The sequence below is a fragment of the Notechis scutatus genome, chromosome 2 (genome assembly GCF_049901735.1).
Source record: "Notechis scutatus isolate UNSWTSFEM ecotype Mainland chromosome 2, rNotScu1.2, whole genome shotgun sequence".
NCBI classification, from domain to species: domain Eukaryota; kingdom Metazoa; phylum Chordata; class Lepidosauria; order Squamata; family Elapidae; genus Notechis; species Notechis scutatus.
The window spans coordinates 63,702,749-63,725,603 of NC_142010.1; the positions used below are offsets into that span (position 1 = coordinate 63,702,749).

Consider the following 22,855-nt stretch of genomic DNA (forward strand, 5'->3'; position numbering starts at 1 on the left):
CTGATTAGCTGTATTCAAGTATAGGTCTAGCAAATGTTTTGTATTCTCTAGTTAGTAGTGTAATATTACCAGAGAAGAAGCTACGTAGGATTAGATTAACAACTCTTAATGCCTTTTTGGCTATGTAGTTGCAATGGGCTCTAGCACTTAGATCATTAGAGATGAGTACTCCAAGGTCCTTGACAGAGTTTGGATCATCAACAAGGTCTTGACTATTTAGCTTGTATTTTATTTTATTTTTATTTTTTTGCCAATCTGTAAGACAGAACATTTATTTGTTGAGATTTGAAGTTGCTATTTGATTGGCCATTCTGATACATAGTCAAGGTCCTTTTGGATAGATATGAAGCTTAAATTGCACACTATCGGTAGAATCTCCAATTTCAGTTAAATCATAAATGTTTCTACCTATCCATCAGTGGAGAGACTGTAACACTCTCTACATATACACATAGACACACAAATATACACATACATACATACATACACACACAACTTGTAATAACAGCAGAAATGGAGAAAAGGGCAAAGAAGATCAAGAATTAGCATCAGGTAAAAATGGACTGCATGGTTTTTTTGTTAAAACAGCTGACCGGTCTATGCCCATTCATTTCTAAGCAGTTCAAGAACAGACTTCAAGGAGGGAAAATAAATGTGTAGGCTGTTCAATTTGTTGGTACAATCAACATGTTCAATATCCAACTTGTATTTTTGTGTTCTACTTTTGCAATACCACTATTCAACATTTTGCTTAATTCAGCATTCATAGCATCTACCTATGTATGTCTGAAAATCTGTTTGAAAGGCACAGTATATTCAAGCACTTTAAGTACTGAATATTCAGTAAGGTACTCATGCACTTTAAACAAGAAGTTGTATACCTGTTGACTCCGCTGATTCTGAGAATAATTAGTGGCATTCATAATAGATAACAGATAACAGATAATCAGAGTTGGAAGGGACCTTGTAGGTCATCTAGTCCAACCCCCTACCCAAGTGGGAGACCCTACACCATTTCTGACAGATGGCAGTCCAATCTTTTCTTGAAAGTCTCAAGTGATGGCACTCCCACAACTTCTGAGGGCAAGGTGTTCCATTGGTTGATTGTTCTCACTGTCAGAAAGTTCTTCCTTATTTCCAGGTTAAATCTCTCTCCTTGTTCAGTTTCCATCCATTATTCCTTGTCTGGCCTACAGGTGCTTTAGAAAATAGCTTGACCCCTTCCTCTCTGTGGCAACCCCTCAAATATTGGAAGACTACTATCATGTCTCCCCTGGTCCTTCTCTTTACTAGACTAGCCAAGCCCAGTTCCTGTAACTGTTCTTCATATATTTTAGTCTCTAGTCCCCTAATCATCCTGGTTGCTCTTCCCTGTACTTTTTCTAGAGTCTCAACATCTTTTTTGTAATGTGAACAGAACTGGATGCAGTACTCTAGGTGTGGTCTTACTAAGGCTTTATAGAGTGGTATTAGTACCTCTCTTGATCTTGATTGTATCCCTCTGTTAATACAATTTAGGATTGCATTAGCTTTTTTGGCTGCTGCTGCACACTGCTGGCTCATTTTTAGCTGGTTGTCCACCAAGACTCCAAGATCCCTCTCACAGTTACTGCTATTGAGCCTGGTTTCACCCAGTCTATATGTGTACTTTTGGTTTTTCTTGCCTAAGTGTAGGACTTTTCTCTACATTGAATTTCATTTTGTTAGATATGGCCCAGTGTTCTAGTCTGTCAAGATCCATCTGGATCTTGAGCCTATCTTCTTGGGTGTTAGCTATTCCTGCCAGCTTAGTATCATCTGCAAATTTGGTAAGTTCCCCTTCTATTCCCTCATCTAAGTCGTTAATGAAGATATTGAAGAGTACTGGGCCTAAGACGGAGCCTTGTGGCATCCCACTGCTTACTTCCCTCCATGTAGACTTATACCCATTAAGGACTACTTGTTGAGTACAGTTTGTCAGCCAGTTGTGACTCCATCTAGTGGTGGTGCTATCTATTCCACTTTTTTCTAGCTTACTAAGAAGTAGGTTGTGGTCTACTTTGTCGAATGCCTTGCTGAAATCTAAATATATTATGTCCACAGTATTTTGCTGGTCTACTAATTTAGTGACTATGTTGAAGAATGAAATAAGATTGGTTTGGCATGATCTGTTCTTAACAAACCCGTGCTGACTGCTAGTTATTACTTTACTTGTTTCTAGACGTTGGCAGATCTGTTTTTTTATTATCTTTTCTAGTATCTTCCCGGGTATTGATGTTAAGCTGATTGGTCTATAGTTTCTTGGGTCTGTTTTTCCCCCCGTTTTTTGAAGATGGGAACCACATCAGCTTTTTTCCAGTCCTCTGGTAGTTCCCCAGTGCTCCAGGATTTTTGAAAGATATGGTGCAGTGGTTCTGAGATGACCTCTGCCAGCTCCTTTAAAACTCTGAGATGTAATCCATCAGGCCCTGGTGATTTGTTTTCATCAAGATCAGACAGGTGTTCTCTTACTAGTTTTTTGCTTATTTGAACTTTTATTTCTGGTCTGTCTTTTAGTTATGTTTTTGGTGGGTTGAGCTATAGTTTCTTTTTGTGTGAATAGGGTTCACATGGTCTCCTTTCTGAAGAATATGATAAGTAAAAGTAACTTTCAGTCAAGTAACCATTGAAGATCTAGATCACTTTGGATAAGTATACAAAATAATCAATCACAATTCCAAATGAATTTGTGGAGTAACTGAAGCATATGTGTTGTAGGTGAGTGAGGCTGACCATAGGCAAAAATTAAAATAAATAAAATAAATGTTGGCAATAACTTAACTCTGCTTGCAAATTCAATAATATCATCATCACTGTCATTTTAGCCATTGTCTATCCACTGCAAGAAGAAGGCCTCTTTCACCTGTTTCCAGTCAATACGGTCCTGAGCTTGCTTTTGCCAATTGGGCCCACAATACTTGCTGATGTCGTCATTGATTCACCTTACTTTAGGTGTGGGCACTTTTATCAAGTGGGAACCATTCTATGACTGCCTTGGTCCACCTGCCATCAGTTCTTCTTGGTATGTGACCAGCCCATTTCCATTTCCATTCTTTTACTCTTTTGATGGTATCCTATATTTTCATTTGTTCTCTAATCTATGTGCAGGTCTTTCTATCTTGTCTTATAATGCTAAGGATGTATCTTTCTGTAGCTCTTTGAGCCACTTGTAGTTTTTTTTTATTGATTGTGAGGTTAGTAATCCATGTTTTGCCAGCATATGTAAGAGTAGGTAGCACACACTATTGAAAACTTTTCAAGCATAGGGGGAGGTTGTTCTTGAAAATTGTGCTTAGTTTGCCAAATGCCTGCCAACCACATTTAACACACCGATCAATTTTCTTTATTGTATCACCTTCCGCTGAGATCTGTTGGCCAGGGTATATGTAATGGTTTACTATGCCTAGTTCTTTTCCAAATACATTTTTTTCTTTCTTTGGTGAATTTAATATACCTTGCTGTAAAGTTCTGTCCAGTCCCAGAATGTCTAGTTAGCATCCATGAACACAATTTCTTTTTCTTTGGAATCCAAAACATGAATTCATTATCTTCACTTTCTATTGTCTTTTTATCCCCTACAGACTTTTCTCCTTTATATGGTTGTTCATGTTCTTATTTTCCCCACAACAACAAAACACTGTTAGGTGAATTGGGCTGAGAGAGAGTGACTGACCCGAGGTCACCCAGTTGGCTTTCATGGCTAAGGCGGGACTAGAATTCATGGTCTCGCAGCTTCTAGTCTGGTGCCTTAACCACCAGATCAAACTGGCTTGCTGATGAACATACATAATTAAATCTCTATAGAAATGCTATCATCACAGCCATTAGGTGACTTTCTTCTTGAATACTTTCATATAATTTATCATGGTAACCGCTACATTATATGTATCAAATCTATTGCAATTATGTGCTTCTGTTTTGTGAATGTATTTTCTCACTTCTTCATATTATATCGTATCTGCTGCTTTAGCACCTTAGCTGACTCCCTAAATGCATTGACATATGTATCTACAGAAACTTTAGAAGCCTATAGGCTATGTCCAGCTTTTAATTGTTTCAACACAATGCTTATGCATGGAGGGAAGCATCTTTAGCTTATGGGAAAAGGTATGCTTTTCTCCGTAGAACTGCTGCGAGCATCCATAGATTGGGAGGTGCTCCAATCTCATGTCGTACAGGCTGAGCTATAATTGAGGGAACGCCCTCCTCCTCCTTGCGTTCCCCCAGTTTTTAGCTCAGCCTTCGACGAGACAGGCAGCTAATTCTGTTCCTTGGCCGTTTCAGGTTCCTATTCTTGATTGCTATCAGGTTTGCCGTTTTCTTTAAATCCTTGTTCCTTGCGTTAACAGTGTGGTCCAAATTGTTGCCTTAGCGAGATTTCTCGCACTTGGGGGAGCGTTAGGGGGAGTTGGAACTTTGCCCCCCCACCCTCCTCTTTCTTCTCTGCCTGTTCCAAACTGCGCTCCTTGGAGCCGACCGCTTTTTTTTTATCTTTCCGATCGTTGCGTCTTCCCCCCACTAAGGCTATCAGAGGAAGCTCCGCTTCCTCTCCCAGCTCTTCTGATTTTCATTCCTTTTTGAGTTTAAGGGCTGGTGTGTCTCTGGGCTATTAGCGCCATTGCGGGCGGCCATTTTAGGCTCGCCTCGTGGTCGGCGCCATTTTGGAAAGAGTCGAAGTTGTGTGGTTGTCGGTGGTCCTTAGCGTGATTAATAGGCCACGTGGACTCTGAATTTACCGAGAATACCGTGGCTCCGTGCCCAGTTATTCTCCTTTAATTCCTTTTTGCCTCTGTTGGTGTTGGTGTTTGCCCGCAACTCACTCAGAGACCCAGGCAGGGACCTTCCAAGTTCGCTGGGAGGCTGCCTTTGGAGGCCTTCCTCACCCACCTTTTTTTGTTTCCGTTTGTGCAAGCGATCCTTCCCTTTTGTATATAGAAGGATTAAATATTTTTCTTTCACTGGCCTCAGCGTTGCATTTGGCTTCTTTTATACAGTTTAATAGTTAGTTAGTCTTTTATTAGGTTTCATTTCATATTTAACTACCTTGGGCTCCGCCCCTTTTTATAAATAATAATAATAATAATAATAATAATAATAATAATAATAATAATAATAATAATAATAATAATGATAATAATAAAATAAATAAAAATAAAACAAATCTTTTTCTTTTATTTGATCAGCCTTTTGGCAAGACCTTTCCTTAAAAGTTTTTTTTTTTTGACTATTTTTAGCAGATAGTTATTTAAGGGAAATTCCCTTTTTTTCCTTCCAAAAGGGGGACGTGACCCAACTTAGGAAAACTGGCCTAGGTAATAGGCCGAACTCCTAGGCACACCAACCGCCTCTCCTATTTCTTGGTATCATGGCAGAGCGCGATCCTAGTGGGCCTTCCTTAAAGGCCAAATCCAAAACCCACTACTTGCGCACAAGGGACAAGAATTCCTCCAGTGCCTCCCAAAGGGATGCCTTGCGGCGTCATAAGGCTCTGGAGAAAGAATTTAGCAAACGCTCTAAGGACTCGCCTTCTGTAGCTCTTGCCCCTCCCTCTCTTGCTATACAGCCCCCCGCCGGGCAGTCTTCCCCCTCCAGGTGTAGTTCCACCCGAAGTCTTCAGACCCCTCGTGCCCCTGAGGCAACCTTCACGCCGACTGCAGCGGGCCTCCGGAATGAAGACCCGGCTTCTTCTATTATCCCTGACAGTATCAAGGAGTGGATGCAACTCGCCATCCGTCAAGGGATCGCTGAAGGCATGCAACAATTGTCAAGGTCGGAGTCTCAAGGAATGGCGCCTGGATTTGAATCCGTGTCCACCAGACCTATCGCCGGATCGACATCACAGCAGGGACAGGTACCTCTCCAATTGGACGCTCCATGACTGGAGGGTGAGGAGGCCCTGGTGGAGGAGGAAGGGGACTTTTCCGTCCTCCGGGGATGAGGAAGGTTCCGATAGGGGGTCACTTCACTATTCTGAGCCCCTATTTGAGGTGGATCCCATGGAGGGGGAAATGTCAGAAGACGAGGGCATTTCCCCTGAGCAGCCGGCTATAGTGGGTCTGTTCAAGCCTCAGTTATTTAAATCCTTATTATTTAAGGCTAAAAATATCTCAGGTCTTCTTCCTCAGTCTACCTCTGAGCCGTCTCCTGCTACCCCGGGGGGTCAAGAAGACTCCATATTCAGTCATCCCATCATTGAGGCTGAGGTGATCCCCACCCCCAATATTCTCCGATCTAGTAGCAAGACAGCTGGCGTCGACAGGCCCTTCCCCTGCTCCTTCTACCCAGGACAAGAGGTTGTTCAATCTCGACCCGGAATTCTCAGCAATGCTGGCTACTCCGGAGGTAGACGATCCTATTGTTAGATTGGCCTCTTCTTCTTCCAATCCCACTGACTCCCTAGAGGCGCTTAAACCGGAAGATAAACGGGCGGAATTGGCGCTCCGGCGAGCGCATCAATCAGATGCCTGGGCCATAAGATCGGCCACAGCAGCTTCCTTTTTTACCCGCTCTTCCATAAGGTGGCTTAAACAACTAAAGCAGCATGTCCCTGCTTCTAACACAAGAGCCCAACAGGACATCGCCAAGCTCATGGCCGCGGCGGAATTTGCAGCTGACGCCACTTTTCACTCCGTGAAGTTCTCGGCCCGGGCCATATCCTCACACGTGGCTGCTCGTCGGCTACTCTGGCTCCGGCAATGGCACGCCGATGTGATGAACAAGTCCAAACTAGCCTCAGCACCCATTTCGGGGGGTAAGCTATTCGGCCCTGCCCTTGACCCATTGCTCATGGAGACACGCAATAAGAAGAAGTTTCTCCCATCCATTTTGCGTAAATCAGATACCAGAGGGTCCCAGTCCTTTCGGAGGGGCTCCTTTCGTCCCTCCTTCCAGCATTCCTTCACCCCTAGGTCTCAGGCCCCGCAGTCCTTTCGGCCGACCTATCAGGACAGGGGAGACTCAGGTGACAGAGGCAGGAGGGGAGGAAATTACAGGAGGCCCTTCAGAGGTTCAGGAAACAGGGCGTCCTGAAGGCCCAGGTAGTCCTTCCGTCTCCTATCCCATTGGTGGTCGCCTTAGGCATTTTGCTGACCAATGGGTAACATCCACTTCGGATGCTTGGGTCAGAGACACTGTCAGATTCGGTCTCTCCCTCCAATTTCATTCCCCACCACCACATCATTTTATGGTTTCTCCCCTGTCCAGAGACCCGGCTAAGCGGGCGCTTATGTCTTCAGCTATCCAGCATCTTACAGATATTAGGGCTATCCAGCCCGTACCTGCCTCGGAGCGGGAGAGGGGTTCTACTCCCTCCTCTTTTTAGTCCCTAAGCATTCTGGAGGCTGGAGGCCCATTTTGGATTTGAAAAGGCTCAATCGATTTATTGTCCGACATAAATTTAAAATGCATACCCTTCAATCCATTTTGCAGAGTATTAGAAAGGGAGACTGGATGACTTCAGTAGATCTGTCCGAGGCTTATCTCCATATTCCTATTCTCCCCTCGCACTCCAAATACTTGAGGTTTTGTTACAATCATCAGCATTTTCAGTATGTGGCCCTTCCCTTTGGCCTGGTTTCGGCCCCAAGGACCTTTATTAAGGTGCTAGCAGCTCTAGCGGCCCACCTCAGACACTTCCCAATTCGAGTTCATTGTTATCTTGATGATATTTTAATTGTTTCGCCCAACCGAACCCAGGCTACACGGGACACTGCCACCACCCTCTCGGTGTTACAGGCCCATGGTTTCCTTGTGAACTGGGAGAAGAGTCAGCTCACTCCTTCCACCCGTATAGCCCATTTGGGGGCCATTATTGATTCAGTTAGGGAGAAGGTTTTCCTTTCCCAAGATAGGCTCACCAGCATACAAGCCTCCATCAGAATCATTAGGCAGTCTGGTAGGGCCTCCTTGCTTGATTTATCCAAGCTGCTGGGGAAGCTTGTTTCCTGCATTTCCATTATTCCATGGGCACGTTTGCATTCTAGATCGTTGCAGTGGTTCCTTCTGCCATACCAACGTTCCGGACGAAGCAACTCCAACATCAAGGTGAGGGTCCCTCCAAGAGTCCTCGCCTCCCTTCTATGGTGGACAAGACCTTCCATCAACAAGGGCCATCTATTCAAGGATCCTCCAAGAGTCACGCTCACTATGGATGCCAGCCTTTCAGGATGGGGAGCACACCTGCACTCCCTTTCGACCCAGGGCGTTTGGTCGGCCACCGAACAGCGTTGCAGCATCAATTGGTTGGAACTTCACGTGGTGTACTTGGCCCTGAGGGCTTTCCTACCACAGGTGCAAAAAAGCCACGTGCTAGTCCTCACCGACAACACCACAACCAAGGCGCATATCAACCGCCAAGGGGGCACTCACTCTCTTCGCCTTATGAGGGAGGCCGAGCGTCTGTGTCGATGGTCAGAAACACATCTTCTATCCATCAGAGCGGAACACATTTCGGGAGCCTCCAACGTCCACGCGGATTGGCTTAGCAGGGCCGTGTTGGACCAAGTGGAATGGCGCCTTCATCCTCTTCTGTTCAAGGAGGCAGCGACCATCTTCGGCCGGCCTCTGGTAGACCTATTCGCTTCTCCGCACAACGCTCAGACACCGAGGTTTTTCTCCCGATATCCCACCAATGGAGCAGAGAATTACGATGCCCTGCATTGCCCTTGGCCTCCCGGTCTTCTGTATGCCTTTCCCCCTCTCCCGTTAATCCCCAAGGTGATTCGGAAACTGGTTCTAGAGAAGGCGGAGATTCTCCTGGTGGCACCGTATTGGCCCAGGAGACCGTGGTTCGCGGACCTTCGCGACCTGTCGGTGGCCCCTCCATGGAGGATTCCACGAGACAGAATCTCCCTGTCCCAAGGCCCTCTCCTCCACCCAGATCCACAGTGGCTTCAGTTAGCCGTTTGGAGGTTGAGCGGGAAAAACTAAAGGCAGAGGGTCTTTCGGCCCAGGTCATCACTACCATTATGGCAGCTAGGCGTCCTTCCACCACTCGCATTTATAATGCAACCTGGAACAGTTTTTCCAAATGGTGCCGTCAATCTTCTATCAATCCGCTCTCCCCTTCCGTTGCGCAGGTTCTGGCTTCCCTGCAAGATGGTCTGGACAAGGGTCTTTCCCCCAACACTCTGAGAAGGCAGGTCTCGGCTCTTTCAACGATGGTTTCTGGCGACTCATCTGCACCACTCTCCCACCATCCTCGTATCAGGGCTTTTCTCAGGGGAGCTTCCAATCTGCGACACCCAATGGTTCATAGATACCCAACTTGGGACCTTAATAAGGTCTTGACGGCGTTGACCAAGTCTCCCTTCGAGCCTCTCAGAGAAACTTCGCTTCAGTATCTCACCCTTAAAGTGGTGTTCCTCGTGGCGATTACTTCAGCAAGAAGGATATCTGAAATTGCAGCTCTATCCGTCAGAAAAGACCTGTGCATTTTCTATCCTGACCGGGTGATTTTAAGGCCTGACCCTGTCTTTATGCCAAAGATTAATTCGGCCTTTCACAGAGCACAGGAATTGGTCCTGCCTAACTTTTGTCCGAAGCCTGTACGGGAGAAGGAACGGCAGTGGCACACCCTCGATGTGCGCAGAGCTCTCCGTATATACATCCATCGAACTCAGCCTATCAGGAAGTCTGAGTCACTTTTCCTTTCCTTTCAGCCGAAGACGCTGGGTTGCCTGATACGCCTCTTCTCGTGGAACTGCGTAGAGCATCCATCCCCACCCTTCTTCTTCCATCTGGTAGGGAATCCTGTTTCGGCCAATGAATTTGTTTATTATTGTTGAGAGTTGATTTTTTTCTAGTTAAGTTAGAGGATTATTCTTGTCCTCTCGGCTTCGTAAAACTGGGGGAACGCAAGGAGGAGTCACGTGGAGGAGGAGGGCGTTCCCTCAATTATAGCTCAGCCTGTACGACATGAGACTGGAGCACCTCCCAATCTATGGATGCTCTACGCAGTTCCACGAGAAGAGGCGTATCAGGTAAGAACCAACGCCCATTCTCCTGGTAAATTTAAAGAAGAAACCACAATTGAAGCAGAGCTCCCAAGCAGTGCAGTCAGAACACCTTCCTTGTCAGCAAATGATAGCAAATTTATAGCATGCAAAGATGTCCATCAACATGTTTATGTCATCTGGATGTTTTTAATGACTTTGTCAGTCAGTCATGTTTCTTTTTAAATTATGTATTCTTTTAAATAATATAAACCTCCAGAGTTTTTTTAAATTCAAATTGCCTCAAAATCCAATAAATAAATAAATATTAAAAGGGGATGAAGAAAATAAAGCTAACCATGCTTATATAATACTCCAGGATGTTACTTAACAATTGTTGTTTTCTTAATAGGTTCTTTACTCAAACTCTTGATTATGTAATTGTTTTAGATATGCTTTTGCTTTCAGTCTATCTTTGTATACTTTTCCCAAGTCTTTTCTCCTTTTGTCTGCCACACAGTCCTATGAGAATGTAATATTGTCTACAGAACTAAAAGGAAACAGGCATAAAAATGTACTATTAAAACATTCATGTCATATTTATGCCCATTTTTGGTTTATAGGTTTATTCTAACATAAATACTCCTGAATCATTTGCAAGTAACCACACTAGCTGCTTCTCTAACCTTCACTGCTCAGCAAAGAACAGGAGCAATCTTGTCAGCCCCACAAGATAGACCAGACTAAAAAAGAAGTGCCGTGTAGGTTAAAGGTAAAGGTTGCCCTCGCACATACATGCTAGTTGTTTCCGGCTCTAGGGGGCTGTGCTCAGCTCCATTACAAAGCCGAAGAGCCAGTGCTGTCCAAAGATGTCTCCATGATCATGTGGCCAGCATGACTAAATGCCAAAGGAGCATGGAACGCTGTTACCTTCCCACCAAAGTGGTCCCTATTTTTCTACTTGCATTTTTACATGCTTTCGAACTGCTAGGTTGGCAGAAGCTGGGACAAGTAACAGGAGCTCACTCCATTATGCAGTGCTGGGGATTTGAACTGCCAACTTTTCTGATCGATAAGCTCAGCATTTTAGCCACTGAGCCACCGCGTCCCTTCCACATAGTTAGGACTATACTAACAGAATCTTGCAAGGCTGAATGTGTCTCCCTCTCCCCCTCCCCACGCGCATTTTAACTTCATGTGAATTAGGGGCTTTTTTTTAAATTAGTTTCTTGGAAGAGGCTTACACATCACTTATCTGGCTGTTGCCTTAGTAGCAGGGGTGGGATTCTACCAGTTCGCACCTATTTGCTAGAACCAGTAGTTAACATTCTAAGCAGTTCGGAGAACTGGTGGTTAGAAGAAATTACTAGCCTAATCCCGTAAGGAAGGCAGGAAGGAAACATTCTGGTGTTGCTTACAGAAACTGTCTCTCTGTTAACCCTTATTACATTCTTGGCAGGACTAGACTTCTTGTCTCAGGAACTTCTCTGGAGTTTTTTTCCCCCTCCTTTGCTGGTACTTTGCTTGTGTGGAGTCACCATCCAAAGTTACAATGGCACTGAAAAAAGTGACATGACCATTTTTCACACTTACGACTGTTGCATCCCCACAGTCATGAGAGGCCGGGCGAGGAGATGCATGCCTTGATGTGAGTGATATTGAGTTGGCCACACCCAGCCAATAACATGACCACCAAACCATGTCCACCCAGTTACATGACCACCAAGCCACGCCCACACTTAAGCCATGCCCACACTTAAGCCACGCCCACAGAACCGGTTGTTAAAAATTTGAATCCCACGCCTGCTTAGTAGTGGCTCTTCTTCTCATCCTTCAAATATATTTCCTATGCCCTCTACAAATCTAGCTTTTCTTAAAAGCCATAAATCGTGTATCACAACATTGTTATAGTGCTCAAAATTTTTTACACAACACAGTGGTAATTTGATAGGCAGAAAAGTGTGGAAGGGATTGCAACAGTAAGTCTTATAACAGCTTGGGTCTTGTTGCACCATCCAGTTTTTTAGACATCAGCTCCTAGTACAATCTATACCCATCATGGCTGTATCTTCCATCTTTGAAAACTAAAAGGGGGTGATCAAATTCAAAACCAGCTCAAACTCTTTTTTATACTTTCCATATGCTTTACCACTACTAGTGGTAGTAGGAGGCACTTGAAATCATTTTGAAACTGATGTGAAAAGCAGAGTCCAAACCAAGTATAATAAGTACTGTATATCATACTAGTATATAAATAAAATCTATAAAATATTTCATCTGTATATTTAAAGGCAAGATTTTGGAAAAGATGTACAAAAGCAATGTGCTATGTTTTTCAGGATTTGAACTTCAAGGCACAAAGTCTTTTCTAAAGTCAGACACATTTTGCTTATTCCTGAGAAAAGCAAAGGATGCATTAAGGATGCATTAGCAAACAAAAACACTAATTTGTTGCTGTCCTTTAACCTTTTTAGTTACTCACAACTGAATCTAAAATTTTTTTTTTCTTTCCTTGCAATAACAATTGAGTCATTTTGAACCTCATTAAACAATGTATAGTTTTTATACTTAGTTGAAATATTACATCAAAGAAAAACCAATAGATCAAAAGCTTGTGCCAATGAATAAGAAGAATATAGCATGGCGATGTTTAATGTTTCCAGTGTGGATTCTGGCTTTGACTAAGAAACTTAAATTGTAGTTAGTCTTCTCAGCACTTATTGAGGCTTATGTTGTATCAGCATTTCCACATTTCATTTTATCTTAGTATTATTAAACAATGCTAATATAGAATATTCTATGCATATCCAGAACATGAATTTTAAGATATTGTGGAGCTGATGGTGTATCTTGATAATGCACTCAGCAATAGGATAGATGAGCTAGTATGGGGTATTAGTTAGGATATCAGATTTTGTGACATTTTATAATATTTGTTATTGATCATTACATAGTAGTGTATGATACATATTAATAAACCAGTGACTATTGATAAAATATAACTATATATTGATAATATATACTTTTTCTTAGTTTGTTAGGGAAGCTTTTGTAACTAATCTTTTCTTTTCTTTAAATTTAAAGATTCTTTTGTTGGTTATGTGGGAGGTTTGTGGTATATTTAGATGTTTGGCCAATCGAGGGGAATAATATGAACATAAAATTTAATAACCATCAGTCAAGGCAGCTTCAGTTTGAACAGCTTACATCCTGCAATGATAACTTTACCACATTAAACTATAATATCTGGCTATCCCAGGACTTCAGGAAGGACTTGATAGCTGGATAAAAATCCAGCTGGATGGGTCGGATAGGATGGTAAGGGTGTGTGAAAGAAGGATTCTATTTCTATGCATCCTTCCATCCCTTCCATCCTGCACCATCTTATCAGAACCTATCCTTCCATCCCCCCACACCATCCAGTCTCAACTGTCAGTATTATCCATCTCCCCACCATTAGAACTGATGAAGTTTCTTGGATGAGAAGTGAAACATTTTCTTCTTTCTCAAGGGAAAAAAAACAATCTAGTTGCCTTTTGAAAAAAGCACCTTTGAGATATTTGTTCATTTATTTCAACAATATACTGTATTTATCTCTTGACTATTAATTAATACGGTCAGTAATATTGCATGTTTTTCAAGAGTGTAAACATCCAGGCATTTGTGTTTGAAAAACAACTTGACTTATTATTTTAAAACTTTGCTCTTCTCCCACATTATTGTAGGTTTAATTCTAAGGGAATGAAAGAATCAAACAAGACATTGCAAGTTTAGATTGAGTATAAAACATGTGTCTTGTTTAGTGTTTTATAGATTCCTGTATTTTGGTTTCCAGATCTATGAAGTATATTTCAAATCCTTGGGGAATATAGAATATATGTGTGGTATATAATCTGTTTTCACCCTAGTTGCTGACAGGGAAAAGATCATTTTTCTTTCTCTTCCTTTTCTTAAAGTAAGAGAGCTAGTTGGCAAATTCAAAACTTCGTTCCTTTGCAGGAGGAAACACTAGCCTAGAATTTTAGAAGCATAACAAATAAATTTTATAGAGATCCAAAACTAATGTTTAGTACAATAACAGCCCATTAACTGGCTGAAAGCTCAGCATCTTATACCCTTTTATAACAAGAAAGAATCAACAATTAGTTAGTCATCCATTCTATAGAAAGTGGGGGGAACAATTAGTCCTTAAGATGATTCCCCACTATTGAGAGAGATTATTACTCACTAGTCCATGACTGGGAAAACTTAACCCGCATACAATTTCTGCTTCCCATTTTGTCCTATCTCTATTATGTCTGCTCCAAGTCACTGGCAAATGAATTTATAGTTGTAAAAAATAAACATGGGTGGTTCCTCCTATGCATCTGACAAATGGACAGATTTTATCAGGATACTGAGCAGGAATTTGTTTTGATGAATAGATTTTTATGAGCTGACAGAATTTCGGTGCCAGGGGTTGTATCAGATGCACAGTAGCAAAACATTCAAGTTCATAGTTTTTTCTGGCTTCCTCCATACAGCTGACCTTGAATGGCATATGTTGTTTCCGTTCCAGGTAGAACTACTTACCAGTCAACTACCATGTATTTCTTGTTGTTTCCTTTCTCACTGCGGGTGTCACTTTAGAGCAGTTTATTCTGAATATAAACATATACATGACATGTACATTTAAAGCATAAAATAAGGCAACATTGTCATCACCAGTGAATCAGATTTATATGTGCTTGCTAATGGAAGTCTTGATTCTAACCTTTAATAGAATTCATAGGACCAAGAGCGACTCTTTTCTGTTCTCCACTACTTGAAGCCTTTTGTCATCTAAAAGCTTGTTTGATTTCAGAGCCGGGTTCAAATAAAACAAAGCAGTGGAATGCAGACAAAAGCAGTTTTGCTACTTTTTACTGACCAAGTAATTAATATAGCTAAAACAAAGAGCCTGTCTTTAGCAAACACACACAAGTCTGATTTGCCCAATCTACTGGGATAATATTCAGTTATAGGCAGAAAATGTTTAATAGCACTGAATGTACAGGGAATAAAAAGATATGGAGGTGCTATTAATGAGAGTAGTCCAGTGAGACAAAAATTGTGTGTTTCCAAGTTGGCTACATTTCTCAGTAAATATTCACCTCATTTAGCATCAGAGACTAAATAGACATAGTTTTATAAAAGCAGCTAATGCTGATAGAATAGATTGGAAGGAAGAAAAAGATTGAATTTGAAAAGCATTTTGTGATTCCTTTATGGATTTTTTTCCCATACAAATCGAATTGTCATGCAAGTTGTTCATGAAGAAGGGTATAGATGGTGCTTATGTCCCTTGAGCATCCTTCTCAGTAGAACAGGCATAAAGCTTAAGTTTTCAAAGATGAAGAGTTAGTGCAGTTTTTTTGGCCTTTCCTATGACCTCAAGAGAACACTGCTGGCACATCAAGGCAGACACAGTAGGTCAGTTTACATTAATGTTCCATGGTAGCAGTTCAACAGGCATAAAAGAGTCTAATCATGATTCATCAAGAGTCCATGGATCATCTTAGCTGATAACAATCTGTCATGCTGTGTGAAAATAGATATGGACCCAAGATTAAACAGCTCATAAAAACAACATTCTCTGTAGGAAACTCATTTTTCAAGGATTTAACTTTTAGTAGCAAAAGAAAACAAGCTGAAGCAAAAGAGTAAATGTAGATAATGGGGAAGTCTTTAGAGAAAGAAATAGATGTGATATTCTGTTTCATTAAGCAATTCCTCTTATTAATAAAGCACTTATTGATTACATTTATATTCAGGGGTGGGGTGCTACCGGTTCGGTGTCTGCTGCTCTGCTTGGCCCAGCTGCCCGCCCGGGCTCTTGGCTGTCCTTTATTTCCTGCTTTTTCAACCTCAGCTGCTTTGCGCAGCACAGCTGGGGTTGGAAAGCAGGAAAGAAAAGGATTTTCAAATGCTGCGCATCCACGTGCAATGCTTGTCAGCTGTCCGGAGGGCACAGGTGAGGTTTTTAGGAAATGGTCTACACACATGCGCAAAACGCACTCTCGCCAGGGTTGGGATTTTACCTGCCGGAGAACTGGCAAATCGTGCCACTGGCTGGCCCGCCCCGCCCACTCACTTTTTACCTGGCATGGGCGCCATCAAACTTGCCTGCTAAGTTGCTATTTTTCCTTTTTTTCCCCCCGACCATCAGCTGTTCTGCTGTGTCGGGAGATTTAGATTTCTTGCTTTCTAGCTAATCTAAAAACAGAGCTGAACCTTCTAGGACTGAAGCTTCTATTATTCAGGGCAGACTCAGGTAGCAGATGGCAGAAACACAGATCTCTAAGTGATTCTGTGATTCTGTGAGCAACTCAATCTGCCTGCCTGCTCTGTCTGATTTTGGGTAACAGTTGCCCTTTTTTAATTAAAAAAAATTCAATATTTACATAAATATTTATAATATTTACGTACAAGCCATGCCCAGATAGTCACATGACCACCAAGCCACACCCACAAATTAGGCTACACCCACAGAACTGGTTGTTAAGAAATTTGAATCCCACCCCTGCTTATATTCCATTTTCACAGGAAACTTCTAGCAATCAAGGGCTAGTATAGTTGATACCTCCTTAGAGATGCCGCAGCATCAGATACTTTTTTTATTCTGATTTGAATAGATTTGTGAGTATCCCACAATATTACAACATTTATTATTCCCTTATTATTCATTCATGTATTAATTTTTTACATTGCCTGACTCCAGTGACTTTGGAAAGTGGTGACAATCTTTTTGCCCATGACACTTGTATGAAAAATTTCTCCAAACGTTTAATAATGGAGATCAGAAACACTGAGGTACAAATTGTTTATTCATGGTACTAGTGGGAGCTAAGGCTAACCTAAAGAAAGGCAGGCACAAAAGGGGCGCAACAGTAGGAGCCGCCCCAGGAAAGTTCTTGGAAAGAATCTGAGAATATTTGTAGGATAATGGCAAATTGGGCCAAATTTTATCTGGATCATAGTCTTAACTATTAATAAATGAACCCACTAAGTGAGCCATGCTCAGCCACTTCTACTTGTGCTTTTAAGAAGGTTAAAATGTCCATAGCAAATCTGAAATGGAAGGAGGATTTGATAGTGTCTCTGCAAGGCTTCCAGGGATGGAATAAGGTTTGCTGGTTCAAATGCTTTTATGAAGTCGTCTACAGGAAGGATGATGTTGAGGTTGTTATGATTGCCTCACTCACCAGGGACAGTAGTGTACAGGCCACTGCCAAGAATAAGGGCAGTGGGATCACCTGCGTGCTTTAAACATAGGCAATTGCCTAAAAGGCCATCTGGTACACTTGAGTGAATTTTTGAAGTGCTGTCCTCATACACATTTGAGTTTGTTCCAAGAGCTAGGATGCCATAATGTACCAGCATAGTATATGTGAGGATCCAAGCAGTGTTTCCTTTTGCAAGTGACTGGTGGAAATTTTGTCAGTCACCTCGAAGAAAGGAGGTGAACCAGAACAAGACTGTGTCACCCATCAAAATTCCCTATTGGTCAAAAAGGATACCGTGGTCAATGGTATCGAAAGCCATGAGAGGATAAAAAGGGCAAGGATGGATGCACAATCTCCCTCCCACTCCTCCTAGAGATCATACAGGAGGGCAATTTTGTTGTGTATCAGGGCCTGAATCCTGACTGAAAAGGGTCCAGATAATGTACTTCATCCAGGATCCTCTGGAGTAGCAGAGCCATCACCTTCTCAACCACACAAAAAAGGCAGGAAACTGTGTAAAAATTGTCCAGAATGGTGAAGTCCAGGAATGACTTCAAGGGAACAAACAGCCTCTCTTACCATCTACAAAACCGTAACTCATACCATCAAAGAAAGCAATATATAGAGAAACCACACAAAATCAGTACCAAGAACGATATAATGTCCAGAGACACTCCTACTTTATTGAACACCACCATTTCCTCTGCAGCCAGGACTCTCACGGCTAATCACAATTTTGGATTAGTGAACAGCAGAGGTGGTATTCAGGTTCTGACCAGTTCTGGAGAACCGGTAGCGGAAATTTTGAGTAGTTTGGAGAACCGGCAAATACCACCTCTGACCGGCCCCGCCCCCATCTATTCTCTGCCTCCCGAGTCCCAGCTGATTGGCTGGGTCTTCTTTGGTTGCCCTGCACAGGAGAATGGAGCTGGAAAGCAGGTTAGTGGGGTAGGGAAGAAATGGAATTTTGCAGTAACCTTCCACTAGGAGTGGGGAGGGAATGGGGATTTTGCAATATCCTTCCCCTGCCACATCCCACCAAGCCAAGCCACGCCCACCAAGCCACGCCCACAGAACCAGTAGTAAAAAAATTTGAATCCCACCACTGGTGAACAGATCCTTTTAGTCTCATGTTTTCTTTAAGCTGAAATTAGTTTACCAGAGTCTTAGGCAGAAGGGTTTTTCACACCTGTTGAACTTTCTTCATGGCAACTGGATGATTTAAAATTGAGTTATAATTCCTCCCTCCACCTTCTATGTTCTGTAGTGAATGCTAAAAAAAAACCCTGCTATTCTTTTTTTTCTTCATTTTAGAGCTTATCAGCATATTTTTTACATACCTTGTTGTATTTCTAAACCTAATCTGAAGCAGGCATCATGTAGTAAAATATGATTTGCTTTTTAGATGCAAGTTTTTGTTAGCATCCACTGGAATACCTGGTTGAACTTGAGAGTTGTTCTGTTTGTAGTCTTGCATACAGGATCAGCATAGTCCACTTTATGTGGATCAGTATATCTTTCAGGCTACATCATTTTATTTATTTTTTTTTTTTTTTTTTAATTAATTAAATAATAAATTTAAAAAAATATTAAAAAAAAAAAAAAAAAATATAAAAAATAAAATAATAAATAAAAAAATAAAAAAAAAAAAAAAAAAAAAAAAAAAAAAAAAAAAAAAGGAAAAGTAAAAAAAGTATTTATGAATGGTACCCCTTTTCAAAAAAGGGGGGTTTAGAACCTGTACAAAAATAACAGACTTGAAAATTTACCTCTAAACACTCACATTCACCAACACAAAGTTCTGATGGATAATGGAGAATTTCCTAAATAAAATTGCCCTATTTTCTTCACGTATGATTAGATCAGCATTGATATAGCAAATTGTTTTGATATTGGCAGTGTTGTCGTTAGGCTACAGAGTTGACTTCCAATAGGAACAAAAAGCAGTAATTCACATATCATGCAGGAGTCAGGACTGCCATTTCAAAATGTCTTTTACTTCTCAGCCAGATATCACAGCTTCTATCTATCTGCTTATCCTCTTCACATTTTGATATTTACTCTGCATTAGACTGAATTGATTTTAACAGTAGCTGCCAGACTGAGTACTGGCTCAGTGAATGGGAAGAGGTTATTCACTCAATCTCTGAATAAACCATTGTTCTAGGCCAATTTTCTAAGCAGGTGACATGCTTAAAACAGTGATTTAAGCAGAAACATTTAGGAAGAATATGGGCACCTATTTGCATGCAAAAAGTCCTTAGGTCAATCTGAGCTAGGCTCAGAAACCCTTATCTGAATGCTACAGTCAAGGCAATATTAGATGGATCAGTGATCTGATTTAATATTAGGCACCTTCTTCATAGGGTTGAGCCTTAGATAGTGCTTATTCTTAAAGGGCCTAAAATATGTATTTTTAGACAGAAGGTTGAAGTGTATTTCCAGTTCTAATTCAGAAAGCAAACATACTTCACTATTAGAAGTTTGGGAAACATTTATTTTAAAAATGAAATGGAAAAGGTTTTTTTCTGAGTAATGAGTATGTAGTGAGGGAATGCATAATTGTTTTTTTTTAATTAAATCCATGTTTCTTTCTTCCTGATCATATATATTCTTTCCAGTTTCAGAATTTTGTGCTGGGAACAGTATTATTTCCATCCATTATATCTAGTAGTTTAACTTGTGATAATGGATATAGGATGGAATAGGAAGTGTCATAGATTACCTGAGGCATTGCTACAGATGAATGAGAAAGTCCCCCCCTTGTAATTTGTTTTTAAATGTTATATTTTCACATTCATTTAGCTATTGTCCTGGTTGATCATTCTTCTGTTCTAGATTATTTATTCAGCAAAGTATAAGAAAAAAAGAAAGAAACAAAGGAAGATGTGATTTCTCATAACAATGGCCTGCCATTTCATGAGTATCCTGTCATTTTTCTCCCAGATCTATAAAGGCCATATTCTTTTTCTTTCTGTAACAGATGAGTGTTCAGAGTTATTTTTCTGAAACATAAAAGAATAGCAATGGAATATATTATCTCTTTTCCAACACAACATTGTAATTCTATTTTTTTCCTTACATGAAGATAACTTTTAGCCTAAATATGGAACTTGCTGAGCATACATAGAGCAGATTAGCTTGACTCCTCTAAGGTATGTAGATTTTGCTCCTGTTTTTATTTCTTTTTATTGCCTTTTCACCTTCGTAATTATAATACAACATCTGCTCAGTCACTGGTCACCAACCCTTATTTGCTGATGCCATCCCACTATGGCACAACCATTCATGTGTGATAGCTGTATCCAATCGGGAAAGATCTTGCTGCGAGAGGTTAGGTTGGGCATACAAAGAATAGCTCTGGGGGCAAAGTGTTGCAAAACAAAAGGCTGCATTAGCCTCTTGCCAGAACGCTGAAGGCAGCATTTAATTAATACCATCATTTACATAAGCATCTTTATCTAGCTTGGATACTCAGGCTGATAATAATTGCTTGTACTTGTATTTTACTTGGCAGTTGAATAGAAATTGAAATGAAATCACCCAAGGGGTGGGGGAACAGCTATTAGAGAACTAAACAAAAAGAATTCTGCAGTAAGTTTCTTTATTTATTTTAATTGCCAAAGAAGCAGAAATGAAATGTTTCAGTATGTGATACTATAAAGACCTTAAACACAAATTTTATTTTAACATTGTACAGTTTATATGGAAAAGCTTATCGGTGCTATTGGAACAATCAATTTGTTTTCTTTTGAATTACAATATTGTTTACTTAAAATATAATTATTGTTCATGGTCAATCATTTAATGCATTGTGATATATTGGCATTGAAAGGAGAATCTAATTCTGGTTAGTTGCTATTAAAGCATATTGGATGAACATTTCAGCATTTTAAGTAATGTGCTTGTAAGCCTTGTTAACACCTTTTTGTTTATTAGGATACTGCATAGAACAAGGTTGAATTAAATCACACTATGGAATGTACATGCTATATTAATCATACATATTATTTGTTCAAAATCCATCATTTGTAAATAAACCACAACTAACTTATTAAAATAAACTTACTGTGCTTTATTCTGAAAAATATTCAAAGCCAAAATCTATGTTATAAAGTGAAATAGCTGGATACATCTTATATGTTAAGCCACACACAAATAAACTACATTCTGCCAAATATATACAAATCTAGTCAACAGGTATTGTATATATGAGCTGTGCCTGTCTTGTTGATACCAATTACTCAACACGTAGCCAATTGTCAAAGATTATATTGTTTCAGAAACTATTTATCTAAAGAATTTTCTCATTTACAGTATGATATATTGAAACTTCATCCTTAAATTTGTACGTCATCCTTATACGAGGACCATGCTAATCTTTTCTGCAGTAATCTAATACAGTGAATATAGTAGTTAGCAAATAGTAGTTATAGCAAATATAGTAGTTAGATTGTCTTAAAATTGTATTCAACTTAAGTCATTGACTATGATCAAGTAAATTTTGGTCATCCATCTTCTTTCTCATTTATATTTTTATCCCACTTTTTCTTAGGAATCATATATAGCATTTAAGGGACCAAATTATCCCATTCTTTCCTCAGTATTTACTAGCCAGCAGATCACTCTCAATGCAAATTGAAGATGTTCAAACACTGGAGGTTTTTATGAAGAGATTGGACAACCATTTGCCTGAAATGATATAGGGTTTCCTGCTCATGCAGGGGATTGGATTAAAAACCTCCAAGGTCCCTTCCAACTCTGTTATTCTGTTAACAGTTGGGCATCATGGTGGAGTGAATGAACAGGAGCTCATATTAGAAGAGAGTTTTGCAAGGATTAATTGGAGAGGAGAAAAGGAATGGAGTACACCGACCACTTATCTTCAGAAACTAAGCATCTAAGAGAGGTTAAATGATCAAGGAAGCTAAAGCTTCAAGGTCTGTAAAAGTATAGCATAGATATTATCTTTTAGTTCCTAAAGAAGAAAAATATAAAGTTACCAACAATATCTATATTATCAAATCAAACATTTATGGTCAATGCACAACTTGTGTACAATGAAATTGAAATTATATGAAGGCAGAAAGATATCAGGGGATAAGATGCTTTTCACTGTATTGCATATCATAATAAGTTGTCTGCTTGATGGACACAAATTGTGAGCTTATGCTCAGTACAGTTATCTTCTAGCTAGCAGTGAACAAGTCCTTTCCCTTGAAACAAAAAAAGTTGAATTGGAGATGCTTTGACAGCCTGAGATGTATGTTGACAAAAACTTCTAGAATGCAATAACTTTGTCACAGTTCCAAGATAGCAGCTCCTTTCCACTCAAGGAGAACAAGGGTCTTGGAGAAGGACCTCTTTTAAAAATAACAAAGCCATTCCTGTAGGAAGGACACAGTCATTCAGTGATGAACCCACATTGGTCAGCCCTGTAAGACATGACAGATCAGGAGACTACACGAGTCTGACTGGAACTATATTTTATTGTTATAGATTATGGTAAGAGAACTTTGAAAGCTTGGCTGAGTCACATCTACGGTTCTAAAAACTCCTCATACTGTTGTGCTTCACTGGGGAAGAAAGTGAAAGACCTTAAGTTTGTAGGTGATTCATTCATTCAGGATTTGTGATGGGAATATACTGATACGTATGAGG

General features: G+C 40.6%; 2 protein-coding genes across 2 annotated transcripts in view; both read left to right on the forward strand.

Moving 5' to 3' along the window:
* DNAH1 (dynein axonemal heavy chain 1) overlaps positions 1-22,855 on the forward strand; it is a 225,215-nt gene that overhangs the window by 16,211 nt on the left and 186,149 nt on the right. The gene's annotated exons all lie outside the window — the stretch shown is intronic.
* LOC148132047 (uncharacterized) lies at positions 8,343-10,391 on the forward strand. The gene is made up of 2 exons (XM_087954173.1): positions 8,343-9,615; positions 10,363-10,391. Exons 1-2 carry the CDS (start codon positions 8,526-8,528, stop codon positions 10,389-10,391), a joined length of 1,119 nt encoding a protein of 372 aa, XP_087810299.1. The 5' UTR covers positions 8,343-8,525.